Source organism: Physeter macrocephalus, chromosome 5, assembly GCF_002837175.3.
Source record: "Physeter macrocephalus isolate SW-GA chromosome 5, ASM283717v5, whole genome shotgun sequence".
Taxonomy (NCBI): domain Eukaryota; kingdom Metazoa; phylum Chordata; class Mammalia; order Artiodactyla; family Physeteridae; genus Physeter; species Physeter macrocephalus.
Window position 1 is genome coordinate 60,019,235 of NC_041218.1, and position 26,151 is coordinate 60,045,385.

Genomic DNA, 26,151 nt, shown 5'->3' on the forward strand with positions numbered 1-26,151 from the left:
CAGCTTAAACCTTACATTTCTTAGTTACCTTTCTGCTATTTACCACCTCTAGGAATCCAAAGTCCTTTTTTCTTTGTTTAGTCACTTCTCACAAATTATTGCCCTTTGGTAAAATGGTCGATAAGTCCCCAGGTGTAATCACTTCTTTGGGTTTTCACTTCTTTTCTGAGAAGCCCCTAGGATTTTAAAGACAACAGAAAAATTTGTATGCCTCTTCTCCTGTTAATATGTCTTTTGTCAGTTTAATTTGTTGTCCCCATTTACAGAACCTAAGAGTGTAGAGAAAAAATTTTTCTTCTCCTACAACCTCTATTTCATTTGACTTGTTTCTCATCTTTTTGATTTTTATTTGCTGTGTAAAGGATAATTTTCAGAAAAATGTAAAATCGTGTCTTTTATACAGATTTAATAATGCACATGCATTAAAGAATTTAATTTACTCATATGATATGGGGGAACCGTACATGTTATAACAGGTTCAGAGAAAGAACAGCATAGATTGATATGAGGTAGAGAAATGTTGAGATGGCTTACAAGTGAAAGCAAAACTGGTTTTTCTACAGAGAGTAGGAAGCCAAAACACTGTCAGGCAGGTCAGAATTTACATATCTATCAGTGAACTATAATTTACAAAAGTTGAAAAATAGCTCAAAGACAACAATAGAACTAGATTTCCTTAACCCAGAAGGTTATGCTATATGTAAGGTGCATAGTTTTTGTTGGAACACAAGCAATTTTATTGACCTTATTTTACATAGGAAATGTTTATGATATTTATTTTATATATTTATGTACTTTCCAGAGTTGTTTAGCCTTCATTCTCTGTATTAAGGGTTAGGAAAATTTTTCTTTAAAGGGACAGAGAGCAAATATTTTAGGTCTTGTGGAACACATATGGTTCCTTTCATATAATTTTTGTTTTATTATTTTTATTTTCTTTCTACAACCCTTTACAAATGTACAAACCATTATTATCTTGTGGGCTGTACGAAAACAGACTGTGAGCTGTATTTTGTTGACCTCTGCTCTATACAAATTATTTGAGGTTCAGCACCAGTCTTTTCATACTCTCAGTTTCCAATTCTTGAGATCTTCATTGTGATAAATCTCTTGGCTGACTGGTATTTATTATCAAATACGCACAAACACATTTTTCCTGAGAAAGCTCGTTAGTGCAATGTAGCTATTTTTCATTAGTCTGTGCATGCTTCTCAGTGCTTTTATGTGCATCAGTGGCACACCAAGGGCAGGGCAGTGGGAGTGATGTGCTTTAAGCACAGGCTATACATAGGGTTCACTATCTGCAGAAAATTTTAAAATAATAATAAAGTTGAATAAAAGTCAGTCTACGCAAGTTCATTTCAAGAGTAAATTCAACTTCTCCTTCCATTCAGGATGTACTAACAAGGATTGGATTTACCCTCCTCCTTGAAACAAACAAAAAATGGACAAACTGAATGAAATAATTACAGTGAAGACATTGGATATCAGGCAGTGCAAGACAGTGATTCCTGAGAGATGGGAAAAAAGGTGATCCTGCAATTGCTCAGATTCACTGGAAGGAAGTTGCCAGACCATTGTGCAGTAAGGAGAACACAGACAGAGATTATCATAGCTATCACTGAGATGTAGTGACAGAGCTGGGAGTCTGAGGAAGCCAAGACAGCTAGAGTCCATGGGCAGATTAGTGATGAGAGCTGCACAGAGGGAACACTCTAGACATCTACAGAGGTCCCCTCTTAAAGACTGAGATGAGTACTGATCCGTGCGTGCATGTGAGAAAAGTACGCATGGTCAGGAAATGAAACACCAGAAAGGATTAGAGGGAACAGTGCCCATATGTCATATCTGGTGTTAAAGAGGGCTTATTCTCAGCAGCTAGAGTAGAAAACCTCAAAATTCTATAGGTATTGATTAGAGTGTCAAAGAAGGGTCTCACCTCCTTAGTGGTGAGAAAATTAAATCTAGACTAAATGCGGCTTCATTCCTTCCTAACAAAGCTTAAAATCAAGGCCTGAATGGATGAGACAGTTTCCAAGTAACTTAACCATATCCCAGAAAAAAAGCTCAAGAATATTTGTAGAAACACAAAAATATCCATGATCCAAGAAGGTAAGATTCACAGTATCTGGCATTCAATTAGGATTTTCTAAGATATAAAGAAGCAGGGGGAAAAAAGCATAATGAGGAGGAAAAGCAATCTTTTGATGCTGAGATGACACAAATGGTGGAATTAGTACACAAGTATATCACAGTAGTTTTTTAGACTGTTCCGTGCGTTTGAAATGCTAGAGGAAAGATTGAATAGTATGACATAGAGACATAGAAGTTATTAAAGATCCAAATTAAACTTCTACAGATGAAAAAAATGCACTGGCTGGATTTAACTGCACATTAGACAGTCAACAAGTAAAGATTAGTGAAAGTGAAGACATAACAATAGAAGTTCTCCAAAATGAAACAGGATGAAAAGAAAGACTGGGGGAAAAAAAACACTGAAAGGTACACCAGTAAACTGTGAGATAACTTAAGTGGTCAAATATACATTAGAGTGTTACCAAACTCAGGTTCAGTTGCTCAACGCTCAAAAGCCAATAATCAAGAGGCAAGTGTCAATAGAAAGGAAAGGTGCCTTAATCTCAAAAGCTGGCAGTCTGGGGAGAAGGTAGATTCATGTCCCAAGACCACCTCCAAAGATTCTCGTAAGCCATGACAGTTTTTAAAGGGCAAAAGGCAGGGTAGGGGCCAGGGAAGAATCTCAGTGAATCATCCAGGTAGGAGGTTGGGTTCTGCATCATTCTCCATTGCGTGTAGGCTGGCAGACTCTCTTTTCAGATGTTATCTTGTCTGAGTGATCTGCCTGCAGGGTTGCTTAGGGGGGCTTATGGGTAGAGAGCTAGTCATTCTTTAACTACTTAATTCTTCATTCTTACTTCTTTTTACCTAGGAAAACAATCAACAGCTTAATTGGGTTCTTTTGAGGTTAGAGGGGAACAAAAATGGACAAACAGGAAAGGGGCAAAAGAGCTGTTTTCAATTCCTCACTGTCAAACATTATTCCATTTCTGTGGGATTAGGGGCGAAGATCCATCTTCTGTAACTTTGGAGACTCAAAAAAGGATATAGGGGCTTCCCTGGTGGCGCAGTGGTTGAGAGTCCGCCTGCCGATGCAGGGGACATGGGTTCGTGCCCCGGTCCGGGAGGATCCCACATGCCGCGGAGCGGCTGGGCCCGTGAGCCGTGGCCGCAGAGCCTGCGCGTCCGGAGCCTGTGCTCCGCAACGGGAGAGGCCGCGACAGTGAGAGGCCCGTGTACCGCCAAAAACAAAAAGGATATAGAATACATTTGAACTTCAGTTCAAGAGGTGTAAAAATAATATCAAGGAAAATAGCGAACATAACTTATAAAGTAGTTGATACTTTAGAGAAGAAGTCATTGAAATTCATGAAAATGCTATTTCACTTCAGAAAAAGAGTTTAGAATACGAGAGGGACAAAAGCATAAAGCTGATCAAATTATTGTCATTCCATTCTGTAAAGCCGCCCAACACACTTATTGTAGTTGTGCTGAGAATGTGAGTCTGCCTTCTCATTTCCTCACCCTTTAAGGCATAGAAGTAAACACAATTCAGATGTGAATGTATAGCACCAGGTGTTTACTTTTATCATATTGAGAAATTGGTGATGTATTTTGGATTTCTCTTTTTCTAATCAGATATGGTCGCAATAGTTTATTTAAAGATAAATACTTTTTGAAATGTAACATTAATTGTGGCTCATTAGAAATTTGTCTCCTCACTCTAGTTTTGTTTGAAACTACAAATAAAATAAATTTCTTTTATTCACAGTACTATTGAATCCCTAATATGGGCAGTCTCTTTACTAGATCATGGTCTGTAATGCTTGAAGGACTCACAGTTTCATGGGAAAAGTGAAACATGATGAAATATATATAGTAATGGGGTAGATGATCTAATATATTTGTGTTTCCCATGCAACACTATTCTTTAGGATGGTTACAAGTGTGCTGCAAAAAAATGATCAAATAAGTTTGGCAAATCCTGGGCTTTGTCGTTTTTTTGTTGTTATCGTCATTGTTGTTTCATAATCCCAGGTCTTCTCTGTTGCTATAATCTGATAATACTCATCGTGAATGTAGTGTTTGATTTTCTCCCAGGTGTATGTAGCCAGGAAATCCTTTTTAAGGCAACACCTGTGAATATCTCCTGGAACTGAGCCAAGGTCACCAGTTTGTAATAGAGGAGAGTATAGAACTTGAGTGGAAGAAGCTCCTAATTCCAGCTTTGTTAGTCAAGAAAGGTAATGAAGTAATGTCTACATGGAATCTTAAAGGTTAAGTTGTTTTTAAGATGAGTAACAGGACCATGAAAGGGAATTCTGGTTATTTTACGTAGTTAGAGATGTTGAGATTGTTGGAGATACTGATAAGAGTGTACTGGGGGAGGATGAGAAGTGAGAATATTTTAAACTCTTGTAAGATCTGTTATATTGTTGGAACTTTGTCTGGTAGCTTATAAGAATCCTTTGAAGGTTTTAAATTTGAAACAAAAAACATTTTTTTTTGTCTCTCTAAGCAGAGCAGAGTCCTAATGAAATTCAAGTTTTTAGAAGAGTACTCTAGTGACAATATGCGGTGATTAGAGTGGTACCTGAGTAGTAGCTGAGAATTGATGTATAATAATCAATGTAATTTATCAATGAGAAGAGCTTCTGTCACTGTGGAAGAGAGAAAGAAACTCAGACTATTTAAGGAGGCGGAGTATATTGTACTCATTCCTCTGATTTTTACTTTAAGAGACTTAAATGGATGGTGGTACCCTTACAAGAGTCTCTTTCTTTCTTTTTTTTCTTTTAAAGAGCATAGCATTCTGTATTACATGGAAGTTTTACTGAAGTTTGTAAGTACTCAGAAAACACTATGCAGTTGGAGAACCTTAAAGAGGATGAACTACACCCATAATGGTCTGTGTTCCTGAACAAACTTTCCTTTTTTGAGGTTTAGAGTTTGAGGATCCCAGTGGACAGTATTCCTCTTCTCCGATAAAACTGCACCACATGTGAGATAACTTGGTAAAGTTAATAGCTATAGATATCAAAGTTCCCCGTTAAAGAGTGGGTATGAAGGTGTACCTTAGGTTTGTAGGAACATCAGTCTTCCTAAATTCTGAACTCCAAAATTAGACTTACCACTCAGTTCCTGCTGGCACTGAAAAATAACAGGTCTCTCCAGCCAAGAGAAAGCCCTAAAAATTAAAACATTGAGGAACAGACCAGAATATGAGTACCTGCTTCCAAAAGAGAAGAGCAGAGTCACACAGGCCTAGTTTCATATCCCTAAAGGCCCAGACAGATAAGTAGATCATTTTTACCTGAGTCTGGAGGCATACACTAATTGATGTTCCTTCCCATGAAAAATAAAGCCAAGGGAAAAGTGGTTCCTTTTCTCCCAATCAGTGGCACTGCTAAGACTGGAAACCATTAATGATAATATTCTACTTTCAAATAGATTATTGTAGGTACAATTTTGGAATTTCAGAGATGAAAGTGATCTTGGAGACCATTTACTTCACTCCTCTCATTTTTACAGATGAGGAAAATGTGGACCTAAAAAGGTCAACTTTTTTAAGATAACACAAGTGGAAGAGCAGATCTTCTGAGTCACCCTGCAGACGTCTATTTATAAGCAGGAATGCTAATGTATTGCTTTTTCAACCGAAAATTAAGTGAATTTCTTCATTTCCATTTTTGTGCAGAAAACAAAAAATATGAAAATAACAAAAACAATGAAGCAAATTCATAATTCAGCTACCTTAAAACAACGACTATCCTTTTTTTACATGTTTTCTTTTCAAAAGCTTTTTAATGCTTAAAACTTATATGTGGAGTATAACTGCGACATCCAAATTGGAATTGTTTTCTGAGGAGGGCTCATTTTGGTTCATATGAAAGGATTTATTTTGCTACTTGTCTTTTTATAGAGAACCATTCTGAAGGAATACAAGGTAGTATCAAGAATACTCTATAACATCTTGAAATTACTGTTATAACATCAGGTTTGATTAACTGGGTGATCTTGGATGGCTTCCCCTGAAACCAAAATAAGAGATTAGACCAAGTATGGCAAATTGTTTCTTTTGTCCTTCCCCCGACTTGATCAATTAACAGTGACTACTTTGAAGATGCTAGGAGATGGCTCAATTTAGCTAGCATTATTCACCTGGTTAATCCACCACAGAATGAGGGTGAGTATCATGTGTGGTGGTGTTTATTTGTATCCCCATTTGGGCATTGCCAGGATCCCATCTGGTTGTAAAATTCTGTGGCTATATACGTTAGAAGCTAATTTTTTTCTGAATTAAACCGATTTATAATTTCACTGAGTTTTATTTTATTTTTTTATATTTTATTGGAGTATAGTTGATTTACCTGAGTTTTAAATAAAGTTATATTCTTCAAACTGATCAGTTTGCCATACTTATCTATAAATATAACTCAGGGGACCAGTTCTTCTGTTTTCACATGATGAAAAAAATCATTCCACATAAACACACAAGCCGCCCAGAAAACTTCAACCAAAGCATAGTATTAGTTTTTTGCTCAGCATGAGTAGTGATTTTCCACTGAGCAGACCCTCAGCCAGATGTCTGAAAGAAGAAAATGTACAGCTGACTTTCCTATAGCATATGCTCAGAATTAAAACCAGTGTTCCAGTAATTAAGCTCTCTTGCGTAAGAAGTGGGATCTAGATCTTCTTTGTTATTGAGGATCAAGGCTTTTGTAGTGTCTTGGTATTTAAGGTCAAAACTCTCAAATATTTTTTGTTTTTTTCATGAATAGTACCTTAACTCTAAAGCATAGTTTCTAACTGCTTGGCACATAAATGCTTGGCACATAAATTATATTTTAAAAACCCAAATGTGATTTTATTTTGCTTTGAAGATATTTGTTCCTTAGATTCATCATTGCAAACATCAGTTATCATTATATAAATTAATGCTGGATGTGCTATTAAAATATATTTTAAATTAATATAAAGCCAGATAAACTTGCTTTTACAGTGTGCGGAAAGACTTATGCTTGTTGATCATTAAAGATTTGGTAATGAGTATTTTAAAAATAACATTTTTATTTTTCATTTATTTACCAACACTAGTTTTTTTAAAGCCAGAAAAGTATAAAGAAAATAAAGTTATTTATAATTTTAGTACCCCAGATTATCATGTCTATATGTATATGCATAATTGGGATCATTCATATTCTATGTGTGTGTACACACACGTGGTTTTATTATCTTTTTGCAAACCTATATTTTAACTTTTTTTGTGTTATTAAATAATCTTACAAAGCATGATGATTATGGTACATCTGTAAGAATCAGTGTGTTCCATCTTATGGATATACCATTATTTATTCATCCTTTCTTTTTCGACATTTAGCTAACTTTGAATTTTTCTCCTTTTGTAAATAATACTGTGATTAATGTCAGTGTACATATATTTCTGGGTAAATATAATCTATGATTTCACTAGATTAAATCCTTAGAATCTATTAGGTCAATTGATACTAAAGTTTTCAAGATTTTTAACATATTGCTCTCTAGAAACTTATACCAGTTTACTTTACCCGTAGTGTATTAGAATGATAGTTTGTCCCTTTGCCTGTTTTAAAATCTTTATAGATAAAAAATGACATATGTAATTTGCATTTCTTTAGTTTCTAGTGAGTTGGAATTTCCCCCCCTTATTTATTAGTCCTTTGCAGTCGTAGGGGGTGTGTGTGTGTGTGTGTGTGTGTGCGCGCGCATGCGTGTGTGTGTTGTTTATTCTACATGGGGTGCTTATTTTAAATTTTGGTGTTTTTAATCATGCTTCCTTTACCAAAGCTGTATGGCATGTGGGAAAGGGCATGAACTTTTAATCCAGCCAGACCTGGGGTTAAATTTCAGTTGTCACATGTATTTTCCATGTGTCTTTGGGGGGCAAACTACCTGTCATCTCTGAGCCTGACGTTCACTGATCTGTGAAATAGGACCATTATGGAACACTTATCTCAGAAGAGTCACTCAATGATAGCTACAATTATCTTCCTCTTCCTCATCTCCTCATTATCACCTACCTGTCATTTCTCTGTTTAGATATTCTTGAACAGAATCGACGGAAAATTCTATCCAAGTTTACTGTTTGCTTGTAAGCAGAGTGGGTGGGTTCTCCTTATTGTCCAGCAGATGGTCACTATTGAAATCATCTTTTCGATTCTTATGATAGGGCTGATTGGCAAATATTTACATTATATATATTGAGGAAAAAGTGGAAAGAGTGGAACAGGTCTAACTACGAGAGGACCAGCTTTTTCTGTCCCGTTTCTGATACTACTTTTTTGTTAAGGGCTGACTCCCTGTGTTGCATTTTTATGCTGCCCTTAGCTGCTGCCAGAATCTCAGTGCCCTAAATGCCAGAGCTTGTAGTGGAAGCTAGCCGGGTAGACCAGACAGGAAGATTTCCTTTGCTCATGTTGACAACTTATCTGGAAAACTTGAATAACTATTTGAATGAATGGAGAACCTATTCAAGAGAGTTTAGTTACAGAATTTCCAAAAGAAATGAATTTATCCAACAGCCTACCTTATAAGGCACTTCTGTCAACAGACATCTGTTGAGTAGGCACCTTGTGTCAAGCATGATGCCAAGTGTTGGAGATGCAATGGGGAATAAGACTTTAATCTTGTGTTGAAGATGCCAGATAACAATAAGATTTAAACACATAAAATATTATTAACAAATAAAAGGCAGGATATAAGCACTAAGTGATTAACAGAGGACTCAAGGAGTTCTGGAAAAGAAGGAAGTGATCGAATGTTGGAGGATATTATCATAATGAGGCTTCAAACTATTTAAGGAATTGAGTCCTATATTTCCAAACAGTGTCTTTTGCTTCTTCCAATATGAAAGGGTGAGGTACATTCTCGTTTGTATTAAACTTTTCTTCTAAACCTTCTATGTCAGGTTGATTAGCAAAAGGCAGATGGGCATTTGAGGACATCAAATTTAGGCACATGACAAACACATTTACCCTCCCGATGTCAGTATGGCAGGTGGAGATGACATGGGAACACGTTTTGGTAGACTTAGCTCTTACACACTCTGCATTGTTTGTAATTTTTGGCTTGAGAGAGGATAGGTACCAGCAGATGGAGTTTCTCATGGATGGACCACCGTGACCAGAACACAAAACTGTTAAGAGTGACTGCTGGATTTAATCAGCAAATCTGCCACAGTTGTGAGACATTAGGACCTTAACTGACCCCCTCTCACTTAGGGAGTGATGCTGCACTCAAGGCTACAAAAGGAGCCAACCACTTTTATATATTTATATATTTAAATCCACTGTCTAAACACAAGTGAAATACTTTAAAATTTCTCCTGCCAGTGTCTCATTTCAAGCAGAGAACCCAATATTAGATATTATTATAGCTCTTTAAATGTTACACTTTCAGAGAGCTAATTACCCTTGACTGCCCTATTTGTACCAATACACTTTCATATTAGCATTTCAAAATACATTTAAAAAACAATCAGTTCTACAAAATTGACTTCTCTTGTCAGTCATACTAATCTGATCAAAAGGGGAACATTATAAAATTTCTTACCAGGAGCTAACTGGCCTTTAAAAAAGGGGGGCAGTGGTCCTTTTTTGGTATTATGTACAATAGGATTTAAAATTAATTTTAATAATAAATATCCATTCTTTGGTAATACTTGATCTCTGACATAAATAATCATTAAGACTAGGTTGTTAAGTCATCTCTTCTAGAATACAGCCTTGCAAATGTTTATGCTAACTGGGTTTTATCACAGGTTTATTTGACTAATGGGTGTGACCACTAAAGATCATCCCAAGCTGTGCATATGTGAAGACATCTTTGTTTTGAAGTTGTAAGTTTTATTTTGAAGCATTTTAGGATTGAGGCTCCTTTTTGCCTTGTGAAGGTCTCTTTTCATTTGTTCAGAAGCAGTTCTGACTTAAGATACCATCCATATATAGATCACTGACAATGATAAAAGACCCGTTGCTTTTAAGACATTTTACCGTTAACAGTAGGTGATGTTGATTGTGGTAAATATTTCACAAGGTATACTTACATCAAAACATCATGTTGTTAAAAAGATATAATTTCTGTTTGTTAATCATACCTCAATAAAGATGGAAAACAAAAAACAAAAACAAAACCAGCAGGTAGTAGAAAGATGAATAAGACTACCCCAGCCCCAGGGAGATGACTTTTTTTTTTTTTTTGTGGTATGCGGGCCTCCCTCTGTTGTGGCCTCTCCCGTTGCGGAGCACAGGCTCCGGACGCGCAGGCTCAGCGGCCATGGCTCATGGGCCCAGCCGCTCCGCGGCATGTGGGATCCTCCCAGACCGGGGCGCGAACCCGGTTCCCCTGCATCGGCAGGCGGATGCGCAACCACTGTGCCACCAGGGAAGCCCGGGAGATGACATTTTATTTGAATAGAAAATGTGATCACAGATAAATACAATACATAGCATGGGGTAAATTCTGTAGGAGAGACCGCAAGAGAGGTGAAAGAAGTTTTGCAGACATATAACAAAGTAGTAACAATTTTTGCACCATAGGGTGAGTGAAAGGAAGTAGTGCTAGGTAAAGCCTGGCAAGGTAGGCTGGAGTCAGATCTTGGAGAATTTTGATGTCCTTCTAAATATGTCAACTTTATTCCTGTGGGAGAGGAGGACATTAGGAGGCTTTTTAGAATGTCTTTCCCACTCCACCCCCCTAAGAAAGTAATACTTGGTCATTATGCAGAATTGGAAAGCACAGAAAAGGTGTGCAGAAGAAATGTAAAATCACTCATAGATCACTCTCTCTCCTTCTGTTCTCCACCCCCAACCCTGCCTCCCAAGTTTGTTGTAGAGGATGGGAGACACTACAGTTTTGCCTTGAGCCCCTTTAAGTTTGAGGTGTCATGAAGGCATTGAACTGTCCAAGAAGTGTGGACTTTGCATAAATCAGGGACCCAGGTAGCAGTGGTTGTTGCACCCTCTTCTCTGTTTGCAGAGCAGTCACCTATTTTTAACAAATTACCACTTAACTTTGTTGGCATCTTTTTTTGTATGGACAGTTTCTGAGGTTGTGGAGACAATTGATTTAAGAAGCATAGTGGTTAACACAGTATTTACAAAGTCATCATTTCTATTACAAGATATATGAGGTCAAAGTTACTGTGATTCAAGGGTCAGTGATCCCCAGCTTTGACCATTAATCCTATGGTAATGGAAGTGATGGCAGCTTTCACCTCAAACACACCAAGAATTAATGTGACAGCACTGTCCTCCGCATGTTTTGACAAAGATTGCCCATTGTCTTGTTTCCCATAAAGCACGGCTGCCCTTTAGGTTTTGCCAATAAATAAGGGAAGACGGAGACAGATACCATTTGTAGATTTAGCGTTATGTTGACATTTTCAACGATGATCCCGAATCAGTCAATTACATTTGACTATAGTTCTTGGAGAAGTCTAAATGGAAGGGACAGTTTGTTTATAAGAAAGCAGTCTTTCCTGCTTTGTAGGGTAACATAATTAGTTTTAACATTGGATCACAGCTGTGCGGAATGTAGTAAAGTTCCTGTTTACAAGTTCAGCCTTGTACATAGCATCAGTGTCCTCATGTATATATGCATTCCCTAACAATTGGTTATTTGTGCTTTGGTCTTGTTTTTCAGTTTTTTCCACCATGTGATGTCTGGCCTCAGCTTGCAGAATTTAAAAATTAAGCGTATTTTACTCATGACCTTTACAAAAATTAAAATTTTCATTTTGCTCTGTAGGTCTCAGTTGGTGGTAGAAATGCTTGCTTAAACAGTTTTTTCGGTTTGTCTTTGTTTTTGTTTTTTAGCTCTATCAACATTTGAACCTGTCGGAGATTTTGGAAAATTGTGCAGCCTTTGCTTTTATTATTTGACCTCTGGTAAAATAATGTGAAACCTCAAGTATAGATTCTGGTAAAAGGTGTTAAACCTCAAGTATAGATGCTCTCTTCTAGAGACCAGCACACTCCTGAAGTGCAGGATTTTAGATAGGCCTTCATCTTGCATGATTTCTACATAATTTCACCCTAACAATTCATTAAAGATAGTCTTTTGTTGCTTTTGTCACTCACGTGCCTCAGTTGTTTTAGCGGACCTTGGAGAGGAGCTTCAGTTCCCAGTACCTGGGTTTACTCGTGGTCCTTCTGAGACTGGTGATGCCTCTGCTCTTTTTGCTTCCCAGTCCCTGTGCAAGGGCAGTGTGCCTATGTCCCTGACTGCCTTTTGTTGTCATGTGAACGACCGGCCGCGCCACCAGGGGCACTTTGGGGAAAGTCTCTTAGTACCTTGAGGACTTAGGCTCCCACTTAGTCCCCCCAAAGGGGGAAGATATAGGATTCCTAGAGCTTCTAGCTCATCTCCCCTCCCAATTCTGGTCCCCTCTAACCCTCTTCATAAACTCCCATTATCATTCAAGGTTAGAGCATATGAATTTTATTCACACAACAAACCATGTGTCACAGAGCTCTCCCTACATACTTTTTCCCATCTCTTACCATTCATTCACCACTCCAGCTTTGGCCAGATCGAATTATTTCTTGGTCCATAATTCTCTTCTTCTCTCTCATTCCTACCTTGCACATATTATTTGTTCTCCCAGAATGCCTTCCACATGCCTTCCCTTCCCCACTTATTATTTGCTGATGGCAACCATAGCTGGCTGAAGTCTGTGCTTTTAAGATCTCTCATCCTTTCTTGCTTACACCTCTCCCCCACCCCCTCAGGTAGGCTTAGATGCCTCCACCGTGTGCTCCCATAGCACTGTCCTCCTCTCTTTTACAGCTCTTATGCTGGTTACAGTCACAGGTCTGAGATGATTAGGTGCTCCGAGTACTGACCACAGTGCCAGCCACTGAGCTGGTGCTCAATAAAAAATTGAAGTAAGAAACAGTGGCTCAGGAAGGAGAAGAAATGTGAAGGGCAGTTTTTTCTGCACCTACTGTCATCATTCATACGCTTAGTAGTTTGAGAAGCTTGTATTGCCTATTGTGACTTTTAGAATAGAATGTAAATTAAATGGGAATTCTCTGTGGATTAGAGTTTTAAAAAAATTATTGCTTAAGCATACTGTTTTTTTCGTGTCTACATCATAACCATTTTACATCAAGACATGGTACATGCATGTGTGTATGTGTGTGTTTAAATCACACTGGAAGTTTTAAAGTATAATACATACTCTTACTAACTGTAATGAACACTGATGTTTTCTATTCTTCTCTATTTAACTTTTCTCAATGCTGTTCATGACCTACTAGATTGATTTTACAACCCCTATAGGTCACAGTCAGCACCTTGGAAACCACTGCTCCAAATAACTGTACTTTGTCCTATACTTGGAGTATTGGTGTATCAGTCAGAGTTCAACCAGAGAATATGAACCAGTAGAAGATACATATTAAGAGATTTATTGCAAGCAGTTGGCTTACACACATGTAGGGGCTGGGTTTGTAAGGCTGAAATCTGTAGGGCAGGCCATCAAGATGAGAGGGAGGGTGGAACTCTGCAACAGACTGAAGCTGCTGTCCAGAGGCAGAATTTCTACTTCCTCTGGGAAGCTTCAACTCTGCTCTTAAGGCCCTTCAACTGATTGAATGAGGCTCACCCAGATTTTCTAGGGTAATCTCCCTTACTTAAAGTCAACTGATTTTGGACTTTAGTCACATTTACAAAATACCTTACAGTGACACCTAGATTAGTGTTTGATTAAATAACTGGGGGCTGTAGCCTAGTCAAGTTGGCATATCAAAAGACCACCACAGGAGGTGTAAGGAACCTGGTCTTCAGCCCATTTTATTATCTAAAGATAGTAATCAATTTTAGTTCACCTACCACTAGGATGCTTTACATCACATTCCTTTCTTCTGCTGTACTAAAGTTAACCTTCTTGAGATCCTTACCCACTTGTTTGCTGGTATTTAGTCCCATCCATGTTTTCACATTTTCTCCCATTACCCTGGGTAAGTGCACAATTTTTGAGAGTTTTACAGAATTCCTTATGTTAGGAGTCCTTCTCCTTTTAACCTGCACTGTTACTTCTGATGATATTCTTGAACAGATGGTCAAGGCTCTTTTATTCTGTTTCCAGGCAAAATTTGGGGCCTGGGCTTCCTAAAACCCAAGGTTCTTAAAACCTCAGAGTTTACTGTTTAGTCCTCATGATACCCCTTAGCCCTCCCATCAGGGGTGCAGTCACCCTTGGGAGCTTTGCATGGGGGAGTGTAAACTTCTATACCTGAGCAACTTCTATACGCTAGGGAAGTCTTTCTCTTTTCAGCCTCTTTGGTTTGGTCATTGGCCCCCTTTCCGCCTTTAACCTCACTACCCACACATGCTATAGTACTCCCCCCCATCTGTTTTCCTATTTAGACAATTCAGAATACTCTCCCTCCATGGGCTTTTAGAAACACAGTGCTGGCTCTGGTAGTAAAAGAAGAAATGAATACCAACTGCTAAGACAAATGCTAGAACAGACCCTGACTTCATAACTCATCCTGTTGTATATGTACAAGAGTATTAACTTCTGTGAATGGGAAATCAGGTATTCCTCTAAGGAGATTACCCTGTCCCCCACAAAAAAGGTGCCAGTTAGTTCATTTTTTCTGTGATGGAGACACCTGTCCAGTGGGAACAGGACCAAGGCCACAAATTTATTTCATGCTGGCCACCAGTTGTCAGTTTTGTAAAGCATATGTCTCTGATTAAACTAAAAGTTTGGCTGAGCTGAAAGAGAACATTGCTAGTTTCTCATGGATATGTTTAATTGTTTATTATAATTTGAAAAATACAGTGAAAAACATGAACATCAGTGGAATTGCCCAGTTTTCTGTTAAACTGTCTACTGGAAAAACTCACTAATTTGGACAATTTGTCCAAGTTTCGAATGAGCTAAGTTTATATCTATTTATGATGGAATTTCTTCCTGATTACATTAAAGGCATAAACTGATTTTGTAAGGAGATATTAAACTTAATTTAAAGATTTTTCAAGTACTTAAACTATATATATTTGCAGATAAATGTGCTAATTATAATTGAATTCTATTTTGTCAAAATGAAGAGATACAGGACCTTCTAATCTTTTTATTTCATTGATAATTTCTGTATATGTTACCTTGATAAAACTCCACTTATTTTAAAATGTTCTTTCATAAAAAGTTTCCTTGCATTTATCTTTCTACAGAGTCAACCACAGCTATTCTAAATTTGAAGAGTTTGCATCCTTCATATTTGGTTGTTGATAATCTAAAAGTATGAAGTAATTGGTGCCATTGATAATACAAAAATGTATGTTTGATTTTATCATCGGTTTTGTGTACATTCTATGAATATCTGGGGATAAAAAATTTACAACACTCCAATGATATCTAGATATAGATATCTAGACACTATCTAGATATGATTATTTTCATCAGATGTCAAAAGACTAGCTTTTGGAGCCAGAGAATATTCTATTTTAAGGCCTTTGTGATGGTTAATTTTGTGTGTCAACTTGGCTAGGCCATGGTGGCCAGATATTTGGTCACACAGTATTTTAGATGTTTTTGTGAGGGTGTTTTTGAGTGAGATTAACATTGAAATCGGTAGACTTTGAGTATACAGCAAATTGCTCTCTGTAATGTGGATGGGACTCATCCAACCAGTTGAAGGCCTTAATAGTGAAAGACTGACCTCCCCTGAAGCAGAGAGAATCCTTTGGAGTTGAACTCCAACAGCAACTTTTCCCTGGGTCTCCAGCCTGCTACTCTGTTGATTTTGGACTTGTCAGCCTCTATGATCACGTGAGCCAATTCCTTAAAATAAATCTAGTTTAATATAAGTACAAATATAGTATGTATTAAATATTTTATACACCCACATCCTGTTGGTTGTGTTTCTCTGGAGAACACTGACAAATAAAGGCCACTTTGTGTTGCCTTTTGACTAGCCTGCTGTCTACCTCCCATTATGTAGAGTATATTTGTTTTTTCGCTTCCTGTTCTTTAGTTATTCATGAAAACACTAGGCTTACAATTAGTGAAATATACCTTTTGTTCTTATAGACTTTGTCTTTATTAGTTATCCTCATATATACCATGTATATTGTTCTCTGAGCTTCAAATCTTTCCTCTTTTCTGCCTTACTGGATCAGTTGGTACAAGAGTTAAAGATTACTTGTGTAATGTTTTATATTGTCTGTAATTTACTTCCAGTTATTTCAGCACACATATCACCATATTTATGGTAATAACTTTGTTTTAGGAGCCTTTGGTTAGCATTCTACGTATAACAAACATGAATCTTCACTCTAAGATTAGTATTTGAACGTCCCTAATTAGAAGTCTACATTCCAGAGATGCATACTTTAAATAGGAAGGTTTATTAATGTTGGGGATGTTACAAATAATTGGTGAAATGTGTAATGTTGAAAATACGTGGATTGGTTTTAGAAATACTTTATGTAAATGGACTTTGAGTCAAGCAAGCTAAGCTTTTAGAGTAGCAGCTAACTCTAGTTCTCATTTGGTCCTGTTTTCTGAAATGTAGGATTCCGTTGAGGGATCCAGTTAGAAAATTAGACACATCCTACTGTAGAGTATTGTCACAGTTGCTTTAAGTATACCTCCATGCAGGTTACTTGTCAGAGTAACTAAAAGACAGAAATCTGAGACTTTACTGAGCTTGCAGGATAGAGCTGTGGGTCTTTTTTTTCCATCCTCTTGCTCATCAATGTGTTTATATGCAGCAGAAAGCTCTCACTTATTTAGAATCTTTGGAGACTGCCAACACTTACCCCCAAATGCCTGATAATTGTGCACTTCAGTTTGGCTTATGTCAATTTGCAACAAGAACCTAACATACTCCCTGGCACACAGTAGGCAATCAAGAAACTATAATTCTTATATCATAAATCAGTGAGGGACGAAAAGGAAACTGAAGTTTTATACATTGTTCTAAGGCTGTCAGGATCCTCCTTTCTGAGGATGGTTTATCGCCAGATTTGTTTTTAAAACTTTAAGATATGGACTGTCTTCTCCATGTTTTCTCTTAGTTTCAGTTGAGAGTCTCATGTGAAGGTGAGTTAGAGTTCTGCCAAGGAGGCTTGTGATTAGTGAGGCCTGTTTGTGGAAGCATGTGAACACGTGGCTAATCTCCAGGAGCGTGCTGTGCTAAACCATCATCTGAAACACAGCTTGCAAGAACCTGCAGCATTTTCCATCTTTGATGCGTCAGGAGGTGCAGCAGAACCCAGACGACAGGCGGAACTGAGACCTTGTGGAAGCTTGTGGGAGATTCCTTCCAGTCAGTATTTATAGAAAATCCTGAATTCATTTTGACCTGCATTGATTAAGAAAATGTGTCATAAGGAAGTAAAGGAAATAAGGTGGTTTTTTTTTCCTTATTGTTGAAAAAAATGTTACTGTTGTTTTGAAAAAGTGTTGGAGCTCAAACTACCAGAAATGTGAAAAAGAATGATTCTAGTTGAAATCGTATAAGCTAATTTTAACTTTATTTGTTTTTCATAGCCTTGGGTTGCTGGGTCAGAAATGTCATTGCTAAGTGTATTTGTAAGCTTGTTATCCCTAAAAGCCTGCCTCTGCTGCAAAGCAAGGGATATGGTCTTGTTTTGTTTCCTTTGATCAAGGAATAGAATATCACTCGTTGGCTCTGAAACAAGAAGTCTTAAACTTAAACATCCTTTTGTTTGCTTTTCTCAGTGAAATACAGCAGGAACAATGTGAAGGTGACTGAACTAAATATATATGTTTATATCTTGAATGGCGTTGAATATTAGGACCCAGGATGCTGTGGGGCCTTTAGTTTTTTGTGTTTTTGCATTGCAATGGTATCGTGATGGAGCTCTGATTATTATTTGTGTAATTAACTATTCATATATATTTGTAGAGCAGTTACGGTAATATAAATAAAAATGATAGAACTATTATAAGAATACTGAAAGAGTCATGACCATATTGATGAAAGGGGAAGTCTTTACCTAGGTCAATTTTCCTTTCATCTCTGAGTTTCTACCTGGTCAAGGCAAAACAAAGCCTGGCAGCAGATGATGAGCCATTGTGTAATGATACTGTATTGCTCTGGACACAGGTAGGGATTTTGGCAGTCCAGTCTACATTATAATACTAAATTAGTCTTGCAGATTTTTGTTCCGAGGGCATTAAGCATCATAGTGGATGAAATATTCAAAACTTATTTATAAATGAGAATATGAGGTGAGTGTAGGTATCTGGGGCAATATTATTATCTCTCATATTACCCTGGGACAGCTTTCCCTCCCCTGACATTGAACCTAGCATGATTATTTGGACTATCTCATTTCATTCTTACAGCAGCTTTATGCAGTAGGTATTATTATTATAATAGCCATTTTGTGAATGAAACTGAGGCTTAGAGTGGTTTTACAATTCGGCAAGAGCTATATAGCTAGAGAATTTAGGAGATATTGAATTTAAAGTTAGGGTCATACCAATTGAGAACATATTTATACCTATATATGTATATATAGAAATATATAAATAGATACAAAAGGATATATCAGTAGATATAGGTATATCTGCCATGTGCTTTTTTTGGTTAAATAATATATGTATTTCAGAGCCTTTCATGTCAGCAGAGATAGATCTTTTAAATCATTGCATGAAATTACATATTTGTATATATTATAATTTAGTAAGACATTTTCTCTATCATTGAACATTTAGGTAATTTTCCATCTTAGACTATTACAAATAGTTCTGTAATGAACTTCCTTGCACAGGTATCTGTGCACACCTGCAAGTATCTCTATAAATACTTACGTATAGCATTATTGGATCAAAAGCATTTACATTTAAAATCTTGATAGCTATTCTCAAATTGCGACCTTTTTCCTGCTTTTCCAAGTGTATTCTTTTTCCTATATCCTCACAAAACACTGGATGTTGCAGTCTTTTTTTAAAAAAAATCATCCTATGGGTGAATATATAGTATTTCCTTCTTAAATTTGCTTAATTTTTAATGAAGTTGAGCATCTTTACATCATTTATTGAACATTAATATGTCTTTGTTGAATTCTCAGTTTCCTTTCCCCTACTTACAGATGTAGTTGTTTAAGTTGATAAAACCCGTTTTATATTATGAATATTCATATTTCATTTTGATATTTGGCAATATATTCTCCTAATATTTGACTTGTTTTGTAATTTCATTATGGTATATTTTGTTACCTAGAAGTTTTTAGCATTAATTTTTAATCAAATAGTTTTTTCATTTTCTTTAGGATTTCTAGGATTTCTACGGCTTTTTGGGAATGTCCTTTCTAGCCTGTTAAACATTGTCCCATATTTTCTTTTAGCAGTTTAATAGTTTGTAATTTTTGTTCTTAACCAATGTAAGTTTTACTTTTTGTTAATCATATGAAATAGGAATCTTTTTTCAGATGGGTATCTCATTCTTTCCCTACTATTTATTGAATAGACCACCCAAGCTAATTTGAATAGAAAATTAGAGGAGTGAAACAGAATAGAGTACAAAAATAGATCTATCTTGGGGCAAACTGCACTGCCTTAATAAACGAAGTTTTTTTTTTTTTTTTTCCGGTACGCGGGTCTCTCACCGCTGTGGCCTCTCCCGCGGCGGAGCACAGGCTCCGGACGCGCAGGCTCAGCGGCCATGGCTCACGGGCCCAGCCGCTCCGCGGCACGTGGGGTCCTCCCGGACCAGGGCACGAACCCGCGTCCCCCACATCGGCAGGCGGACTCCCAACCAGTGCGCCACCAGGGAAGCCCTATTGTATGTTTTGGTATCTGTTAGGGTCTATTTCCATCCTTATTCCTTGTTTGCAAGCAGCTTGTTAGTTTCCATGAAAAATGTTAATGGGATTTTAATTTTGATTGCCCTGAATTCATAAATTAAATTGGGGCAAAGAGACATTTACAGTAATTTAGGGTCATAGAGGTTTTTACAATATTAAGGATTTTAATCCAATAACATAGTATAGCATTACACTTATTCAAGGCTTTTTGAATTTTTCAGTTAAGTTTTATAGATAAAGGATACCCTTGCACATTTATAATCACCAATTCTTGAGTATTTTATAATTTATGATCTTTTCTGTTATATTTTCTAAAGCTATTATGGGCTTTTTTGGTAGTTTTGAAATTCTGTTTTCACTGAACTCTTGTTTGTTCTAACAGTTTTTCTGTTTAACCTCTTGGATTCTCCAGGTAAACAAAAGCTTAATTTGCAAATAATGAATTCTGGCTTTTCTGTTTCATGTATTTATAGGTTTTACCTATGTGCCCACATAATTTACCAGACTATGAACAAGCTGAAGATGAAAAGTGTATTACATTATTTCTTCTCTACAGAATTAAATGGTGATATGGTCATCTGATTGCTACATGCCTCAAACATTATTTAAAGTACTGTTTTCCAATATATAGTCATATAGTTAGTTTTCTGTTTGTTTTATTTAATTTCTGGATATCCCCAAATGGACTTTATAAACCAGACTGATTGGGGAAGGACATTTGATAGCAGATGTGTGTGTATACACACAAACACACATATACACGTATATACATGTGTATGTATACACGCATTTTTTTATTCACACATTAAGTTGGTAGCAAAATTGAGTTATGTTCCAGTATGAATATCGTTTGAATCCTTGTTTAGCAATCATATACTTGAACCTATTAGCAGAAGTAGACAAGTGGCAAACATCAATGGAATAATTTCCAGTCATCTCTGCCGATAGTTTCCAGGACATGTACGTTCCAGATCCAAGTAACTTTTTTTGTGAGTTGTTAAAGTTTTCTCCCCTAGGCATGCTGCACTGTGGTCCACTCAACTGTCGATGTTTTCCAAAAGATACAGATATAGATTTTTTTCTAGTGTCTTATATTTGAAATATACATTCCACCTCTTCTACATTTGAATATGTGAATCCTTGTTTATTCTTTAGGATTCAACTCAAATATTTTCCCCTCCATGAAATTCATGACAAGAAAAAAATTACTTGGTATATTCCTTTGTTACATCAGTTATCACATATATTTTAGTTGTTTATTATGATTTCTATGTCCCTACTGAGCTGTGAGCTACTTGAAACTGTGCCTTCTTCAGTGTCTAGCACAATGTCTGGCATAGAGTTGATTCTTTGTAAATTTTTGATGAATGAATAAATAAGTGATTATCAAAACATGTAAGGGAAGTGAAAGATCAAAAAGGCTGTCTAAGAGAAAGTCATAAACCTGACAATTTAAGAAAAATATTGGAAGGTTCTATGGAAGGGACACAGGAAGCATATTTTATGAAAAGATTAATTTAAAAGGTACAAACCCCATAGTTTAGAAGTGTTCATTTTGATGCAGAAATGTTTGTTGTGTTGGAGAAATGTGGTAGAGACCAAGTGAATGGTACAAGGCTATGAAAACATGTTGAAAGTCAGGAAGAAAAACAGTTATGCATTCTGGTACAAAACCTATAAATGACACGATTTTGAAAAGTATGTAGAATTAGGAACCACACTACATCTGTTTCTTTGTACGCAGTATGTATTTCTGGTTTATAGGTTACCATATACAGCATGTAAGAGTTGCCAGTTTTCCAATAATATGAATGTAAAGCACATCTGGACTAGCAGGACCGGCTTTATAGGCAATAGACTTAATTTCTTTCATCTCTGACCTTCTGTCCTGCTTTCTATTGATGTTTTTATTATCACTTTTTAATGTATATTTTTTTAAAAACTACTCCTAGATTTTAAGATTTTGGAGGACATGACAAAGTTTTGTCAAGCACAGTCTAGATACTTCATAATTGTTGAATTTAATGGAAAATGTCAGTTTTTATCATGCAAATTAATTAGGCTTGATGAATTATACATTTCTTTTTTAAAAATATTCTTCAGTGTATTAAGTGAGGGATTGTATACCTATTTCCAGTTACTTTTCAAATAAAACAAATATTTCAGCAGAAAGAAGGACAATAATTTTCTTACAGCTACATCTGAAGACCACATTTAGTAGTCTTTTGAATGATTTAGGTCAGAAAGAAAGAGCTACCAATATCCTGTTTGTTCTGCAGCTCTTGAGCAATATTTTGATAGTCATTTCATTAAAAGGTTCAATGAGGATTTAATTTATATCTACATGGAAGTAAAATGAGAGATGACAAATGAGAGCTTAACACAGCTCAGTACAGAATAGAATAGAAGTCAGTTTCAATGATTCTGTGTTTGAAATATAATTCTAGTACCAGCACACTGCAACATCAGGGCTTGTATAGGTCATAGCATGAAATGGGCTCAATGTGGGTATTTGCTTCAGTAGCCTCAAGATGCTTTACCTTAATTTTATTGCAGCTAATGTGGTATGCTCTGATTCTATAAAAAGTGATAAATGTTGCTATAATGTATTCTGTGGCTAATGTTGTCTCTCACATTATTAAAAGTGGTACATTTTTTAAATTAGTAAGTTATTTTTATTCTGATTCAGTTTTCCTTTTCTTAACATCTCAGTTGATTTTATGACAAAACAGTTGTTTAGAAGAAATTCTTTGTACAAAATTTTTAACTTAACGTAGTTTTGGATATGTAGCAGATTTTTTTTAAATCAAGAAAACTGTCTTTTCTGGATTTTCATCTTTTTGTTGATTATCTTACTACAGGTCTTCAGCACATACTCCAATGAAGACTATGACAGGAGAAATGATGAAGTTGACCCTGTGGCTGCTTCAGCCGAGTATGAACTTGAAAAGCGTGTAGAAAAGCTGGAACTTTTCCCAGTGGAACTAGAGAAAGGTATGTGAGCTCTACAATGTTAATAATATTATATTGCTATGTTAATAATGTAGAAATGACTTTATTTTCCCTAAGTATAGCCTTTTTCCCCCCTAAGGATTTGATAAAGCTTTATTTCTCATGGAGGGTTTTATTTATTAAATTTCAAAAATAGTTTATATGAATTCTGTATAGATGGTGGATTGAAAGACTCCTCCCTTACCCACCCCACTGAAACCCATCTACTTTAGTTGGCTGGGTTGGCGACTAGGAGTAGGGAGGTGTGAGTGAGGGCTGATGTTTTCTTGGTACTCCTGCAAAGCGCTGGTGCAGGTGAGGAGTCCAGAGAGAGCTGCTGTAAGTGAGAGCTTGGGGCAGGTGGTTGTTTTGGGGTTTTTTGGTGGAGGGAGAGTGGTCATGATTAGATTCTGAATGTAGTAGATAAGGGGAGTGCTGGGCCTTTAGAAAATGGTAGATTTTTGGAATGAAGCCAGTGGAATCCTCTTCATCTCTGAGGGGAGAAAGCTAAAGGAAAGCAGGGAGGACAGGAGCAGAGGGCCTTGCTCCTGATTTCTCCCTGGAATCACAGACTGCCTGCTACAGTAACTGGGGACCTACGGGGCCAGAGCCTGCTGTGTTTACCATCATAAATCATCACCTGGGAACTGAACTAGGACCTAATGAACAGAAAAATACCACATCTCAGAGAGCTTTGGAAAAAAGCAGAACAAACAGATGACAACTTGAATAACAAAAAAAAGCAAAGAAACCAAATAAAGATGTTCAAGTGTGGCTTTAAAAAGACATTCTTAGGGCTTTCCTGGTGATGCAGTGGTTGCGAATCCACCTGCCAACGCAGGGGACACAGGTTCGAGCCCCGGTCTGAGAAGATCCCACATGCCGCGGAGCAGCCAAGCCCGTGCGCCACAACTACTGAGCCTGTGCTCTAGAGCCCGTGAGCCACACCTACTGAAGCCTACGCGCCTAGAGCCCATGCTCCGCAACAAGAGAAGCCACCGCAATGAGAAGCCCGGTGCTCTAGAGCCCGTGAGCCACACCTACTGAAGCTTACGCGCCTAGAGCCCATGCTCCGCAACAAGAGAAGCCACCGCAATGAGAAGCCCGCGCACCGCAACGAAGAGTGGCCGCCGCTCGCTGCAACTAGAGAAAAGCTCGCGCACAGCAGTGAAGACCCAACACAGCCAAAAATAAATAAATAAAATAAATAAATTTATATATATATAAAGACATTCTTAATTAAACAAATTAACAACGAAAATATTTATTTTAAGATTAAAAATTTCAGTCGAGGAATTGAAGAGAAAAGGATAGTTATTGTTGAGACTCAAATTGGTGATCTAGAATGTCAAGCATAAGAAATGTCCCAAAGTAATTTTCAAATTTTCAAACAGAGCAAAAATCCAAGAAAAGTCATGAAGGAGACCCAGTATATGAGTTATAATAGAAGGGGAAAAGACAGTACAGGACAAGAGACATATTAGACAAAATAGAAGAAATTTTCCTGAGCTCCAAAAATATCTGAACCTCATGATTTAAAGGTCCTAGCCAATTTGTTGCAAGTGAGAGGACTTTAAAAAAAATTCCTGTACTCAGGCATAGCCTGAGAAAATTCTAATCTTCAAAGATAAAGTGAAAATCTTACAAAATACCAGGCCAAAATCAAAGCAAACAAAGAAGCAAAGGTACTTGCAAAGGTAAAGTTATTAGACTAGCATCAGATTTCTTATTTGTAACACAGGAAGTGGGGAGGCATATGTATGATTTCACACACCACTGAGAAGAAAAAGGATAATGATCCAAGAATCCTATATCCATCCCAGAATATTTACCTATCCTGATGAAAGAAAGAAATTTGCTCATATCTAAGGACTTAAAGAACATATCTCCTTCATACTTCTCAATTAGCAAGGAGGAAAAGAAACAAAGAACAGCTTGTTCAAAACAGCAAATGTTAGGGAAAGAGAGTTGAAAACTATGTAAGTATTAAGCATAAAATTGCTTGGATGGGGGCTTCCCTGGTGGTGCAGTGGTTGAGAATCCGCCTGCCGATGCAGGGGACATGGATTCGTGCCCCGGTCCGGGAGGATCCCACGTGCAGCGGAGCGGCTGGGCCCGTGAGCCATGGCTGCTGAGCCTGCGCGTTCAGAGCCTGTGCTCCACAGGGGGAGAGGCCACAGCAGTGAGAGGCCCGCGTACCGCAAAAAAAAACAAAAACAAAAACAAAAAATTGCTTGGATGAAAAATATATAAAGAATACCAATTATTACACTAAACATCACTGGCCAATAATTGTTCCTATAAAAGACACTTTCATTTGAGGTTAAAGAGAATGTAAGAGTGAAGCTTACACTTATCATCCATTTAAAAATGTAAAAACCATCCTTAGCTTATGGCCCATACAAAGACAGCTGGATTTGGCTGTGGGCCATTGTATTGCTTACAATAGCAAAATTGAGAGCAATCTGAGTAATCATCAATGATAGGAAAAGGTATATAAATTGTAGCATATCTATTCCATAAAATATTACTCAGCAGTAAAAATGAAGGAGCCACAGTTCCATGTAGCAGTGTGTTATGATTCTTACAAACTTGAAATTGAGGGGGTGTGGGAAGCAAATCACAGAAGAAGCCATTCAGTACAATTCCATTTATTTAAATTTAAAAGCCAGGAAAAATTAAAACAGCATATTGCTTAGAAATACACAAATAAGTAGCTTTAAAAAGTAGTATTAAGAAAAGGAAGGAATGGTTAGCACCATGTTTAGGATAATGGTTACCAAAGGAAGAGTTATGATTTCAGGGAGGCTTACATAGTGGGCTTTTGGGGTATTTGTAATGTTTTCTGTCTTTGTTAGTACATGAATGTTTGCTTTATTTTTGTTTTACACAATGTTTTATAGGTAAATGTTTTTTATAAACTCTCTTGTTTGTATGCTACATTTCATAGTAAAAGTTAAACTAGAAAAATTAAACTGGAAGAGAACTAAATGTAGTTATTTTTAATTTTTTGAGGAATCTCCATACTGTTTTACATAGTGTCTCCAGCAATTTACATTCCCACCAAGAGTGCACAAGAGTTCTTTTTCCTCCCCATCCTTCCCAACACTTGTTACCTCTTATCATTTTTTTTTTTTTTTTTTTTGCGGTACGCGGGCCTCTCACTGTTGTGGCCCCTCCCTTTGCGGAGCACAGGCTCCGGACGCGCAGGCTCAGCGGCCATGGCTCACGGGCCCAGCCGCTCAGCGGCAT

General features: G+C 37.1%; 1 protein-coding gene across 8 annotated transcripts in view; it reads left to right on the forward strand.

Moving 5' to 3' along the window:
* The window catches only part of PPP1R9A (protein phosphatase 1 regulatory subunit 9A), a 324,716-nt gene that overhangs the window by 148,785 nt on the left and 149,780 nt on the right, over positions 1–26,151 (forward strand). For all 8 annotated transcript variants that reach the window (XM_028490016.1, XM_028490017.1, XM_028490020.1 and 5 more), the window contains exon 3: positions 22,770–22,902. In XM_028490016.1, coding sequence (XP_028345817.1) covers positions 22,770–22,902 — 133 coding nt within the window. The remainder of the gene's footprint in view (positions 1–22,769; positions 22,903–26,151) is intronic.